The sequence below is a fragment of the Microtus ochrogaster genome, chromosome 10 (assembly GCF_000317375.1).
Source record: "Microtus ochrogaster isolate Prairie Vole_2 chromosome 10, MicOch1.0, whole genome shotgun sequence".
Classification (NCBI taxonomy): domain Eukaryota; kingdom Metazoa; phylum Chordata; class Mammalia; order Rodentia; family Cricetidae; genus Microtus; species Microtus ochrogaster.
The window spans coordinates 4,411,364-4,425,588 of NC_022016.1; the positions used below are offsets into that span (position 1 = coordinate 4,411,364).

Genomic DNA, 14,225 nt, shown 5'->3' on the forward strand with positions numbered 1-14,225 from the left:
TGAAAACAGCTTGGTATTGGCATAAAAACAGAGAAGTCGACCAATGGAATCAAATAGAAGACCCTGACATTAACCCACAAACCTATGAAAGCCTCATCCCAATTTCATGTCTTCTTTTCTTCCCCTCTCTTTACCCCTCCCTCCCTTCGGCCTTCCCTTACTCCTTCCCTTTTTTTTTCCTTTTCCTCTTGATTAATATCCACACTAGAGAACTATAGGATCACTTACCTCTGCACTATCCCCATATACTCACAGGATAAAGTTATATCTTTGTATATTTCTTTTCCAGGTTTATTGAAAAGCCCAGTGAACAAGACAGCCTTGACACTGATTGCTGTGAGTTCCTGCATCTTGGCAATGGTGTGTGGCAACCAGATGTCCTGTCCACTTACTGTGAAGGTGACTTTGCATGTGCCTGAGCACTTCATTGCAGATGGTAAGAGTCCAACATTGAAAATGACCTATAACTTCCTGTCACCCTATATCCCAGTCGTCAATATCACCATTCATGGCACAACCCCGGAATTCTTTAATTTACAGCACAGAAACTAGGGGCATCCCATTGTCTAGAAGAAGCACTTATTGAAATAAGTGCTTACTGAAATGCCTGATTATTAGAATTAAATTAAAGTATGCTTTTACTATATGTATGAGGTAAGGTTTATTAGCTAAAGGAAGATTCAAAAATATGAGTGAAGAAGGAATGGATTCCTTAAGAAAATCTTAAGAGTTTGATCAAACTCAATCCTGTTTCAAATTTAAAATGCCCCCTAAAGGGTATTAGGTAATTAAAAGCTTATGACAAGGAAAACTGCATGATTTTTATTAGAATTTTTTAGTGGTTTAGGGAATACTCATATTTTGTTCTCTATAAAAAGTATCTTGCAAAATTATACCATTTATTCTTCACCCAATTAAACTGAATTAATGAGACACTGTAGTCACCATGGTCATTAGCAAAATGTGTCCAAGGAACTGATTAAGATGCTCGATGTCTATTGCTAAAGTGCCCTCGAAAGACATCCATGGAATTTGTTTCCTCCAGTGGGTTGTGCCGGCACCTACTTCCCAAACCTTTCTCCTCGTCTTGCTATTACAGCTGTGCATGCTTACTTTAAAAAGATATTTGTGAGTATGCTACTAATTTTGCATTTTGGTCCTTAATATTTAAAACATGTTATTTGACATCTTCATACTCATTTACTCTGTATTCTGGTCACTCTCACTTCCCACCAGTGACAGCTCCTGTCCCCATACAAGTTCCTGCTGCACAATCACATCTGTTTGTTTTGTGACCATCGAGTTCAGCCAAGGACATATTTTTGATCATGGGTTTGAAATTATCCACTGGAGCTTGGTGGACTCAACACTGTATAGACAACTAAAGACAAACTGAAGACATTGTTTCTCTTTGTCTAGAATAATTTGTAGCTAATAATTATGCAGGACATGGAGTGTGCACAATGAACTCTCCTCCATCTCCAAATCAACTTAATTCTTCATACTTTTACTATACATAGAACTAAATTACTTTGAAGATAGTGTAAACTTGTCACGGTACACATTCAGAGCACCAGGTTTTTTTTTCTAATCTGTATACAAACCTCGTGTTTCATCCCTATTGAATCATATGTCCTTATAAGACTCTGTGTGTGAGTGTGTGTTTGTGTGTGTGTGTGTGTGTGTGTGTGTGTTTGTGTGTCAGAGAGATAGGGGAGAGATCTGCAGGCAGATAAACAGGCAAAAGGAGATAAAAGAAACAATTCACAAGAAAATATAGGGAATTAAGTTCACAGAGTTCAGGGCTAGATGAATTGCCAGAGTCCATGTTTGGCTACAAAATTAAGATGGAAGGATTGTAAGGACAAATATTAGCTGGATAAAGCTACAGTGAAAATTCATACTACTGTGAGTGGCCTTCCACTAGCTCCACACACTCACTGTCGCTCACCAGGCACCATTCACTAGCTGCTATATTTTAAGAGACAGAGGTACCCGAGCTTTAGTTATTGATTTGCACATATGTCGAGATGTTGGTCATCAGAGACTAACTTGTACAATGCTGGGGTAAAAAGTTCAGTGGCTAAGATCACAGAGATAAAAATGATACAGACCTTAAATCAAATGTTTGTTACCTTTGCCTTCTTTGACTGGGCTTTTGTATGTACAAAATTGGGGTGATAGTTTTATTTGACTCATAGGGATACTATGAGGGTGACACCTACTTCTTCTGGTGGTTGGCAAATTTTTACACAGCCTATATCTGGAGAACAGGAAAATAAAATGATACCTTAAGATGATGTAGAAAATTTTGGTGGTCAAACTACAATACAGCCTCTATAGGCAGAAATTAAAGATAATTCGGAAACTGGGATGTATCTTCCTACCATATGGAAGTGAATTTCCGAATTCAAAAGAGGAACACACCATGGTCATCCATCTTCTCAGGGTCTATGGGAATACTAAGTTCAAGTAGCACTTTAAGTCAAGAGGAAGACGTTGTGTCTGGTTGCCCAGTTTGACTTCAAGTCCTCGTATCTCTGATTATGTTGCTCATCTTATCCTTTCAATACTAGTCCAACACGGTCCTTACTATCCATGGCTGACACAGAAGGAACAGAGACTCATTAATAAAGCCAGTCTTCTTTGGAGTAGAGAAGAGTCTAGAAAAGATCATTTGTTTGTGTAGTGGGGCAGGGTACTGCTCTAGCTCCTAGAGAAAGTAGGCTGTTACACAGCAGGAGGATGCGGTGACTCTGCGTATTCTCATGAGCCACTGTCATCATTTTGCACTGACAGTCAGAAATGCACAATGATCTATCTTAACTACGTAAATACAGATAGAGGGTGTAAAGTTAAATAATATTTTATAATGTTAAATATTAAATATAATATTAATATAAATATTAAATTTATTTAGTTATTTATATATATGATTACATATAGTTTCCTTAAAATGACTGGGTATGTGGGGGAAGAAACCACATTGAGGCCTGTCAGGAGAGCAGCTCGTGTTAGCTCTAAGAAACTCCAGTAGAAACCTGATCTCCTAAGGACCATATTGCTATGGCAGCTTTCATCCCTTTTCACTGTCCCCCTGGACTCCAAACTTCCAATGTGTTGGCCCTTTCTCTCTCAATCCACCGTATTCTCTGAGCCGTCCACAGGATTGAAGTATTAGATGAGACTGACTAATGTGTCCCGTCTTCAGAAGAAAATGAATTCTGACCTTGTGTTTCTTTATAGTTATACTTGATGCTTTCTGCCCATTATGGGGAAAAGGTCAAAATGACATAGCACTTGTCCAGAGTCCAGCCAGCAAGAGCAATCAATACTGACACAGTTGCTGTCCAAGCCTTTGACAACTCTTACCCTTCCCCCCTCCTCCCGACTCTGTCGGGGCTACTAGTAGCTTTTGTTGGCTAAGCACACACTGAAACAATGTATAAATCTGTATATAGGCTTGCCAAATACAGCATTTTTCTCTAGCTGCTATCTATAAGTCATCTGTACATGTCTAATAACCCCTAGGAACTAGTTAATCAGACTCTGCAGGCAGACGCTCATATTTATGAGGCCTTTGTGGTGTCTCAATGGAATTTTGAGAGATATGATATATGTTATTTTTCCATGATCATAACCAATGAATGCCTCAGGTAAACAACTTAAAAGATGAGAAATGTTTTGCGGCTCATAGTTTCAGAATTCCCATTCATGAGCACCTGCCTCTATTTCTTCATGCCTCTAGCAAAGTTATAACATCATAGAAGAAAAGTGTGGTAGATGAAAAGTGCTCATCTTGGGTCAACTAGAGAGTAAACAGAGCAGAAGGGGTAATATGCATCCTTGGAAGGGGTACTCCCCACCCAGTGACTTATTTCTTCCAACTGTACCTGACCTCCCAATAATGCCGCTAAGATGTGTTGCAGTTATGGGTCATTTGATTCCAGGAGAATGGTCATTATCCACTCTCCATTTTAATGATGGTATGTACCATTTGGGGACTATATATGCAACACATGAGTCTTTTGGTGAGACTTTCTTTCCAAACCATACTATATTCCAGTATCTCTGTAAGTCTGACTTTCTTTCCATGCAACACCTGTAGCCACTCCTTGAGGCCTCCTGGAGTCTTCATAAAGCATTTTCATTTCCTCTTCACTTATCAGTGTCCCGTAGGTGGTTCTGTCTGAGAGCATAACTAACTCCAGTAGTTTTGCACAGCACTAAATACGATGTGAGTTTTCTGCCATTAAGTTGGATGATGTATTTTCCCTAATAACAAAGAGTCTAAGCCTCATCAATACTGCTATGTACAATTGACAAATAGTTATCAGGTAATATTGAAATCCATCCCTAGAAATACCCGTTCTAAGTCAGGCTATTTCCACTCAATATAGAAAGCCAATAAAAGAGACTTCATGTGAATGAATGATCTATTTAGATTAATTATGTGACATAGTTCCAGTCTAACACAGGTTTCATGACCTAGGATTTGCTGTGTATTATAAGGGAGGCTAAAATTATTGAATACATCTGTTGTATACCTTATTGTATACAACTTACTTATTTAGACATCTTCATTTAACTCATGAACTAAAATTATGAGGCAGAATTTATCATATTCATTTAGCATACCTGGAAAAATAAAGGTTAAAGTGAAGAAAAACTATATAGAAGGAAAGAAAATATGAAAGCTTAATTCTGCTTTAACCACAGTTCCAGAAATGAATCTCAATAGTGATTAATCTTGTTGAAAGGACAAGGTTTTGGAGACCTCGAAAGGCTAAACTAGAGTGTGGAATGTGGAGCCTTGCTTTGGAAATGTCTTCCTCTGCTGTTAACTGTGTGACTTGGTGCCCACTTCCTAAACTTCTGAAGCTTTAGTTTCATTATCTATAAATTGAGAATAGTGGCTTACTTACCACATGGAATTACCATGCAGAATAAATGAAATAATTCTCATAAAGCTCTTAGCTGGGTACCTAAGACCTAATGGCTCAATAAGTCATATCAATACTAATAGTTTTGACAATACTTTCTAATATTAGAAGGGGGTCATTGCAAGCTAGTGAGTCCCCATCTTCACAAAAAACCTGGGAGGACAGATGACCCCCATTCTGTGAAATCATGGATGTGAGGAGAAGGCATGAGTTGGGTAAAGCATATATTTAGTTTCATTGATAACTATTTTGTCAGAATCTAAATTCTCAAAGAGCTTCATTTTTAAGGTTTTTATAATATTTTTATTTCATCTTTAATATTCCATCCACGATTGGCACCCATTCTTTGATGAGACTTAGAAATAATGTAAAATTCTGAAGAGTTGGCACTGCAGAGACAGAGTGTGTCTTGAATAGTTTTCTAACCAGTCATGAATTTAGCTCTTGTGCATATGCATGCCATGCAACACACACATAGATATATACACACACGCAGGAAGAGAGAGAGAGAGAGAGAGAGAGAGAGAGAGACTCACACACACAGAGGGAGACAGGCTATATATCAACAAAGCTACATATATATATGACTATTGTAGAAATATGCTTTTGTTAAAATGGTTATTTTTATTCAGGTAAATTTAAACTATTAACCTCATCTTGTTGATTGAAGTAAGAGGGTTGTCAAGTCTCCTCTGTTACTTATGACTGAGTCATTTAAATTCTGATAATTCTTTCTGAGCCTGGAAAATCAAGTATAAATGCCCTCATATCAGGAGGCCCTAGTTTATTAATATGCCACGCTGTGGATGTTTTGAACACACATTTGTTCACAGTGAATCCTGTCTGCAGTTATCTGCTTCCCACACCTCCTTCTTGTCTTTCAACCCAGGAGACTAACCTAATACACGGCTTTGTGCCTTTAATGAAGAATGAGGTTCAAAATTGGCTGCAGAGCTAGTTTGTAGTAATTTGAATACATGGGAGGAGTATTTTCAGGCCTTAGAAGGGAAAATTACACCATACTGAAAGTGACTGCTTAGCCCCAAGCTGCCAGGCAGTTTATTTCAGAGACGCGTTCTTCAGGCACCCTGCTCTTTGGACTCATCCCAGGCTTTGTTTTAAAATGTTCAACATTAATCACAGGTGTTCAAAGAAACATCATGGGGCGGGTTAATTGGTGGAGGTGCTGCACAGTGTGGCCCTTGGTTTTTTTCATTCTTAACTCATCGGCACACACTTAATGTTGTTAAGACAAGTGGACTGTCTTATTTCTGTCTGCTGCTCTCCAGAACCTGGCCTGTTCATTATTCTATGTGAGGAGCAATCCTCCGCACTTCAATGATTTGCCCTCCTCCCATTTCTAAGCCCGGATGATCTTTCTTCTTTCTCAATAACACCTTCACTACATACCCCCAAGATGCTATTGCTGTCTTTGAGTAGTTCATGCACCTATGTTTTCCTTTTCAAAGGGCTTCACAGTCTCTCTCGGAACTGCAGCTTGTATAGCACTGAAGTGGCTGCATTTCTCTAACTTTTCTTCTACTGCATTAAAACAAGACTCCTCACTTCAATTTTTTGAAACTTAAAATGATTATATTTTAAGAAAAATCACAAGAAGTTATGCTTTCCATAAAACCATTCAGTGGCTTCCATTGTGCTTTGTTATCAAGACTGAGATGCTCTTCCAACCCTTAGATGCCTATTCTCGAATGCTTCTGGACGTCTACCCCAGGTGTTTCGCAGGTGTTGCCCTCTCCACTTCTCCCATTTATCACATTTATTCAGCTGTGATTAATTTCCCTTCTCTGCCCAGTCTTCTATAGATCCTTTTAGAAGTGCCCCCTTCCACCCAACTGTTTTCCTTTATTAGAGGTATTCTTCTATTTGTAATTGCACAACTATTTGATTAGTATCAGTCTGTTCTACTTGACTGCAGATTATATCAGATATTTGTTCTATACATTGTGGTTAGCACTTAGAACATTACCTAGAACAGTTTTCTCTTTCCCTGAAACATTTGCCTAGTGGGAAAAAAATGAAGTGTCTATAATGGATAGAGTTAAAATTTTTCTTGAGCGAGGGAAGCAGGGTATTCATGTCCCCAGTGTATTATAGTGCCTAATGGACACTCTGACATGGCAAATATATAATAAACAGTACCTTTTCAAAGAATGAGGCAAGTAACAGATGGCGGGTAGATCCAGATGTCCTGAGAAGATACAACACCACGAATAATAGTGCCAGAACTCCAAAGCTGCCCCCTGTGGCTGACTTCCCTCCCCACAGTTTCTGTACTCATCCCAAAGATAAGCAACTCCAATCAAATTCACACCCCAACGCTGACACAAAAATGAAACAAGCATTATCTCAGAGTCCAGAAAGAGGAGAAAATATAAATTGAGCTGATATTCAGAATGCCCATGGGGGAGCAGGCAATGAAATACCAATAAACCATATTAGTATGCTGAAACCAGGAAGAAGAAGTTGAACTCCAACCCAGACTTAATAACTGTACGTGAGCAAGTGCAGGCAGAAGGCAAGGCTAGGTTCCAGTCAGAATTCAAATGAGATGTGTAATGAAACTGGTAATATAATTACAAACTGTGAAAGCTTTTTCACTTCTCTCTTATTCTTATATTTAATGAGCAACTTGCTCAGCAACGGCTTGGCACCAATGCTAGGAACTGTGGCTGCCCCCTAAAGTAGAATCATTTCCCCCCAAACCTCTTCATTAAGAAAGCCTAAATTCAAAAAAATAAATGTAGAAGGAAAAAATATGCTTCAAGCCATTTCTTCTTTAAATAGTAACCGATCCCCAGGTTAAATGCGACAAGGGGCCTGGGAAAGAACAAACTTGGGAAACCTTTCTAAGCCGCTGCACATGTGCAAGGCTTTAGAGCTATCACAACAGCCAGTGGGATTGAGAGTTTTAATGGCACTCTATCTTAAGATATTAGCTTGGCTTCCAACCAGAATAAATTGGTACTAATTTTGTTCCTCACAAAGGGGAAAACTGTGTTTGACGTCCACAATTAGAGACTAATTTCTGTGTTTTGAGAGCAGACTGAGTTCAAAACTCTGTTCCCAGGAAGTGGGGGCAGAGGCTGGTTACAAAGGATAGTAAGATTCAATTTTATCTCATTAGTCTCTCCTGTTGTTTTAAATGTAAGGCTTCATTTCTTTTAGACTGCAAGGACAGAGTGGAGGTTGGGAGTTCCCGTGAGATGGAGCTCGAGTTCCTCTAGGTGGATATTGTACCATCGTAGCTTGAAGTTCACAAATGATGTGAGTGGGGGCTGGATTAGAATGTAGAAGTGACACAGCAAGTTCAAACAAGCTATGCAGCATGCAAAGAGGTGATATCTAGACCCTTCTGCCTCCTTTCTACGAGACCTCTGCTGTATTATACTACCACTGCAAGCTCCAGGTACCGTGTCTAAACACAATGCTAGGACCCTCAGCTGAGAGAAGGCTTCCACCCTCCTATGGTTTTGAATCTCGCTGCCAACTTTACAAACGAATACAATAATGGCAGGGTTTGCCTCTTCTTGTTACTTGTTGATCCTTTTCCTATTTATAAAGACAACACAAGGCTTGAACTAGAGTTTGTGTGCATAGAGTTTCCTACATAAAGCTAGTGAAGTAAAGGAACCGTGCTAGAGAGCTCACTTTCTCTCAACTAGAAAAAATAAACTAAGTACTTAAATTCTTGAAGAGTACTTTTACTTTATTCTGACAGTTTAGTGCATAGTGCTTTTCATTTTCTTTCCTCTTTCCTTTCCTCTGCTTTCCACTAGTTGCCCTATGGTCAGCACGTTTTTCGCATATCATCTTCTCTGGGACCTGCTCGTATTCTAGGGATGTAGAGATAGGTAAGATGAAACTTCTTGTATCTCCCAATTTAGTGACAAGATGAACTAAAGTGTGGATGTCCTATAATGGTGTCTTACTGGATGCTGTGAAGAAGCAGATGAGGGATAACTAAAGACTGTAAGCTATGAATGATTGACGTTGCTGAAGAAAGGTGTTCAGAATATGTTGCCCAAGCTAGGTCCTCAAACTGAAGATGCTTCCCTAGTGGGTTGTAGTTGTTGGCACACTTCACAGTAAGGGAATAAGACACTATTCTCTGCATTTGTGGGAACCTTATGTGAAAATGTCCTCATAATTGCAATAACAACAGCAACCAATAAGCCGAATCATTAACAGAGCTGTTGTTGAATGCCCTTTCCTGTGCGCAATGCTTTGCAAAGCATTTCCCCAATTAGTTAGATTACCTAATGAACTATGGCCACTCATTATATTGTAAGGACTGTTTGAACATACATAGGTCATGTGAGAATAAGGATGTAATTTAACTCACTCAGTGTCACACATGCAGAAAGAATCATTCACATTAACATGGCTAGAATTTGCTTAAAAGATCACTCAATCACTAAAATAACCTCAAGTCTCGTCCTCCATTAGTATTTCATGACTCTAGGTGAATCTCTACTTCTTTAGACCTTGCTTTCTTTATTGTAAATATGCTACCTTTTGAACATTTTGAAAGTGGAAAAAATACCAGTGTTTGAAACCTCCAGGATATTATAACATATAGAATAATATAGAATAATCCAGGTAAGGAAAGACAGACACATATGTCCCCACTCATACAGAAGCTAGATTGTGTTGAAGAGAGTACAATGCTGGGCTCTGGAGTGTGGAGAGGGGAGACAGAATAAAAAGAAAAGATTGTTCATTAGATATAAAAATGCCATTAAAGGGGAGGGTTATACACTGGTGTCCTATAACATACTGTGGTGACATGGTTATCAATAATTTATTCTATTTTCAGAAAAGAGAAGCTGTTTGCAAATCAAAAGAAATGATCAATGTTTTTGGTGAGGGATATACTGAAATATCATCCCTGAGTTAATCAATACACAAGCTTGCATGTGTTAAAGTATTGCACTGTACCCCATAAATATGCACACTTCTGGGTCAACTTAAAAATACCCATTTATGCTGTGAGGAGTAAGATCTATTAGTATCATGTCAGTGTCTCTAGTCATGTATCTTCAAGCTGGTGCCAGCCAATCTGTGTAGTGATACAGTCCCTGGGTGTAGATGCTGAGAGCAGAGGCAGCTGAGCAAACTTCCCACAGCCCACAAGTTGCCATTTGAAGAAAGCTTAGAAGGATCACTGCCAAGTTTCTCTGGGGAATGCAAACTCCCAAGGCTGTCTGGATGCAAAGGAAAGTGGTGGGAAGTGGCCGTGGTGGGGCAGCTATATCTCCATCTCTAACTCTCAGCTCCAGATGCCAAGGGATCTGCAGCATCTTTGGTGCCAGTGAGAGTATGAGAGGAAGAAGAATGCAGTTTTCCAGAAGGAAGATTATGAGATGAGAGGAATAATTACAACCGGTGCATCCCCCACCCAGCACTCAATACCCAGCAAAGCCTTGCTATTTAGCTTTCTTCCTTAGCAGGCCCCTCTGGGAATCTAAAGCAAATATGTCTGCAGCTGTTCACCCTTGGTGTTCCCAGAAGCTGTTGGTAACTTCTGGAATCTCTGCTAATGCCCCAGGCATCATGAGCCGAACTTGTCTGTGTCATTGGCTACCTGTGATGTCCTGTTTATGCCTTCCTTTGTTTCAATTTCATCAGTGAATGCATACTTTCAGATGTGAAGCTGACATTTGCTGAACTCAGGATCCAGATTCAAATTCTGGAAGAAGCTTAATGTGCCAAGGACTAAAGATGGGCGGGATGATGAGGAGAACATGAAATAGAGAGTAAAAATTCCATTAATAAGGTTCAAATCCATATTGTCCCACTTATTAGATATGTGTCTTGCATCCGGCACACAAACGCGCGTGCGCACACACACACACACACACACACACACACACACACACACACTCAATATGTATGAAATTGTTTCTGATGATGTTGCTTTGATGTCAGAGAGGTGACTGATTTACACAAAGCCTCAAATTCCTAAGGTCAACGAACTAACTGAACACTGGGAAAAGGGCTTGAGCCTATACAGTTTCAGGAGCAGTTCTGTGAGGGTCGCTGCTGTTTTGCTGTGTATGATAAGGTCTGAACGAAGGCATCAGAAATGAGAATGACAGTGAGGGAGTCCTAAATAGCTAGAGCTGTAACAAGGAAACAGCCACTGGTTACACTTGGACGTCCAGAGGGACTAGTGTCACAGCTGATGAGCATTCTGGAATCCATGAGGGCCAGAACACCGATGTGAGAAACATATATCAATGTAAGAAACCCAAATGAAGGCTGATGGTGGCACTGTGCTTATGGACCATGCACGGGTCCTTGGATTCCATCGCCCGCATTGAAAATGTTTATCCAAAGGAAGAGGAAGGCAGATGGAATAAGTCCCTTTTGTGGGCTCTGAGGTGTGGTAGGCAAAAGCTAGAGCCCAAATGCCAGAGTCTGCGGATTCAAATCCTAACTCCAGCCTCATCTTCCTAAAAAAGAAGATTCAGATGCACCAGAATTTGGAGTGTCATTGTGGAGAACGGATGGCTACTAGCTGCCAGGGCCATGCCTACATGTGGACGCCAGCTGTTATTGATTCCACTCATGCACCGTCTTCCTGATATGAGATCAAGAATCAGATCCAACCCCTTGACCACATTTGAAGGAAATGAGCGGAAGCACGACAAGGAAAAAAATGTAAGCAGCTCTGAAGAACACACAGTATTGGGACCTTTAAAGCCCTATCTGCGTGAAAATTATTAGTAAAAGATGTCACTGTACTATGTGAGCAAAATTAATTTGTCAGCTATCTGAAGGCTGCTCTGCTGAATGCCTGAACAGTTGCAGTTTTATCTTACCACATTATGTGGGCCAAGGTGGAGGATGGAGAGAGGCCTCTGCACCTACACAGGTGCTGGCCTGACTCAAGAATATGAAGCTTCCAGAGATGGGTATTTCCTGAAAATACTTAAATGCAACATTAATGGGCTGGATGCTGGACTGGCATTAGAAAAAGAAGCCTAAAAGGAGGCCTGGGGACCTGATGTCATATTTGAAATATGGAATCAATTAAAAATGGTAACTTCTGCCACCTTAAAAGGAAGCAGATGGGCACAGGGTGAGGGCACATGGAGGGCTTGGCGATTTCCTAGGTTATAGACGATTATAACAAGAAGCTGTATTCAACTCTCATCTGTGATTATTCCCCACATAAGACTTCACACACTCCAGCTATATATGCCAGATGTTTTCTGAAGGCTTGGGTTCTCTTTTTATCTCTTGAAAATACTATTTCTTTCCTGCATCAGTCTTCTAGCGCCTCCACTCCAGCCACACATGGTCCTTCCCCTGCAGCTCATGTGTGACATCTAAAGACAATGTTCTATGACTTTGCAGAAAAAACAGGCATCCTTGCTCTCAACCCCCAATGCTTCTTATATATTTAAATTCCAAGGCTGGTGATGTTTTCTTATAGACTGTTATCGTGCTCCAAATGTACTACCTTCCAGCAAGGATTCTTTTTTACTCTTCTATAACCATCGTATTTTTTCCAGTGTGCAGTTGATAATAACAGTTATATATTTAGATCCTTTTCCCATTCAAGATAATAAATAAAATCCAAAAGGTCTGAAATATTCAGTAGCACTACTGTGATTACAGTCACTATTCGAACTTCACTTTCAGACCCCAAATATTTATGAGCCAAGGAAACGTAAGCTTCACAATTTCAAAGCTCTGAAAGGACAAGACAGAAGAGAGCTAATGATGTTCCTGTTCCTACTTAGGCTGTCCTGGGAAGCTTCTTAGACAACATAGAATGTGAAGAGAACACTGTGGCTTCTCCCTGAAAGAGCGTGTTTGAGGGTGAGATAAGAATGGATTGAGCAAAGGAGAATTACCTTCAGCGTCTCTTCAATTGACCTGTTGCCTGCACCCTTAGGACCACATGGTTTCGTCACGGCCCATGCTTACCCTGTGTAGGCAGACAAGACACCATGTAGGCACAGGAACATACTAAGTTGTACTTATTTCAGAGTCACTGAAAAGATATTGCTTGCATTTGGAAATCTCTGCCCTCATTTTCAATCCCCAAATTTCTACCCCTCCCCCACAGAGAACCACTCACTACTAGGAATCTAAGTAAACTTCTTGATCAGTATTCATAATAAAAACTAATGGGTTATAGCTGAGTTCTTGGTGTTCCTGTGGGATTCCTAACAGTGAGAGTGGGGTGGTCACTGACACTGACTCTTTTGCGTATCTATGGGACCATTTTCCTCCTACTGGGTTACCTCGTCCAGCCTTGATGTGATGGTATGTATGTACCTGGTCTAAATGTGGCATATTATGCATGTTTGGTTGCTGTCCCTGGGAGGCCTGCTCCCTCCTGAGGGGAGATAGTAGAGTGTGGATTCTGGAGCAGAGTGGAAATGGAGGGAAGACTGATAGAAGGAAAGGAGGAAAAGCATGATCAGATTGTAATATATGAGAGAATAAGAACAATAATTGTAAGAAATAATAATAATAATACAGCTGGTAAAATTCATCTTGTGTTTCCAAAATGTCAGACAGTATGGAAGACACTTTACCCCTAATACCTTATCTAATCGATCAGAACATGCTGACATGTTAAATATTCTATGTTCTGTATGTGTCATGAGGTAATAAAAATGGCCTTCTGAAGGCAGAACATATTCTGCCTTCATGATTCTTATTTTCTCAATGAGCAAAGATTGAAGCAGATTTTTAGAGTGGCAAAGTAAACAGTGCTGGCAGGTTAAGCAGATATGAATGGAATTAAACCAAGGAGGAAGAAGAGAGATTGAGCTTGCTGTTTATCATGGGAAAGGTCACTGTGAAGAGGTGGCATTGAAACAGACACGAGGGGCTGAAAAGGGAAATGTGCACAGGCAGAGGAAACAGAGTGTCTCAAACTGTCTGAATGGCTGCAGGGATGGAATAAGGTCAACCTGGTTGGTGGAAATGCAAGGAAATGGGTTATAGAGATGAATAAGGAACAGACACTCTACTATGGAAGAGGCAACTTTGTTGCCTTTGTATGCCCAGGAGAACTGATGATGAGAGCGATGGGACATTTGCCATCTGGTCTGATTGTATGCATATACATAGCATTGCCCAGCTCCATTCTGTCAGCTAATGCTCATGTGAAGCTCAACCCTCCCACTCTGATGGTGTGCACCCATTTCCCCTACCACTTTTTAGTGCTTGGGACCACTCCCTGTATCTTCCGTCTTGCTGGAAGAGCTATAGTAATTCTCCAGTCATCCCTCAGTC

At 40.2% G+C, this 14,225-nt stretch overlaps 1 protein-coding gene across 4 annotated transcripts in view; it reads left to right on the top strand.

Moving 5' to 3' along the window:
* Window positions 1-14,225, top strand: part of Astn2 (astrotactin 2) — a 1,041,512-nt gene that overhangs the window by 420,130 nt on the left and 607,157 nt on the right. For all 4 annotated transcript variants that reach the window (XM_026782391.1, XM_013348224.2, XM_026782390.1 and 1 more), the window contains one exon: window positions 290-436. In XM_026782391.1, the coding sequence (XP_026638192.1) occupies window positions 290-436 (147 nt within the window). The remainder of the gene's footprint in view (window positions 1-289; window positions 437-14,225) is intronic.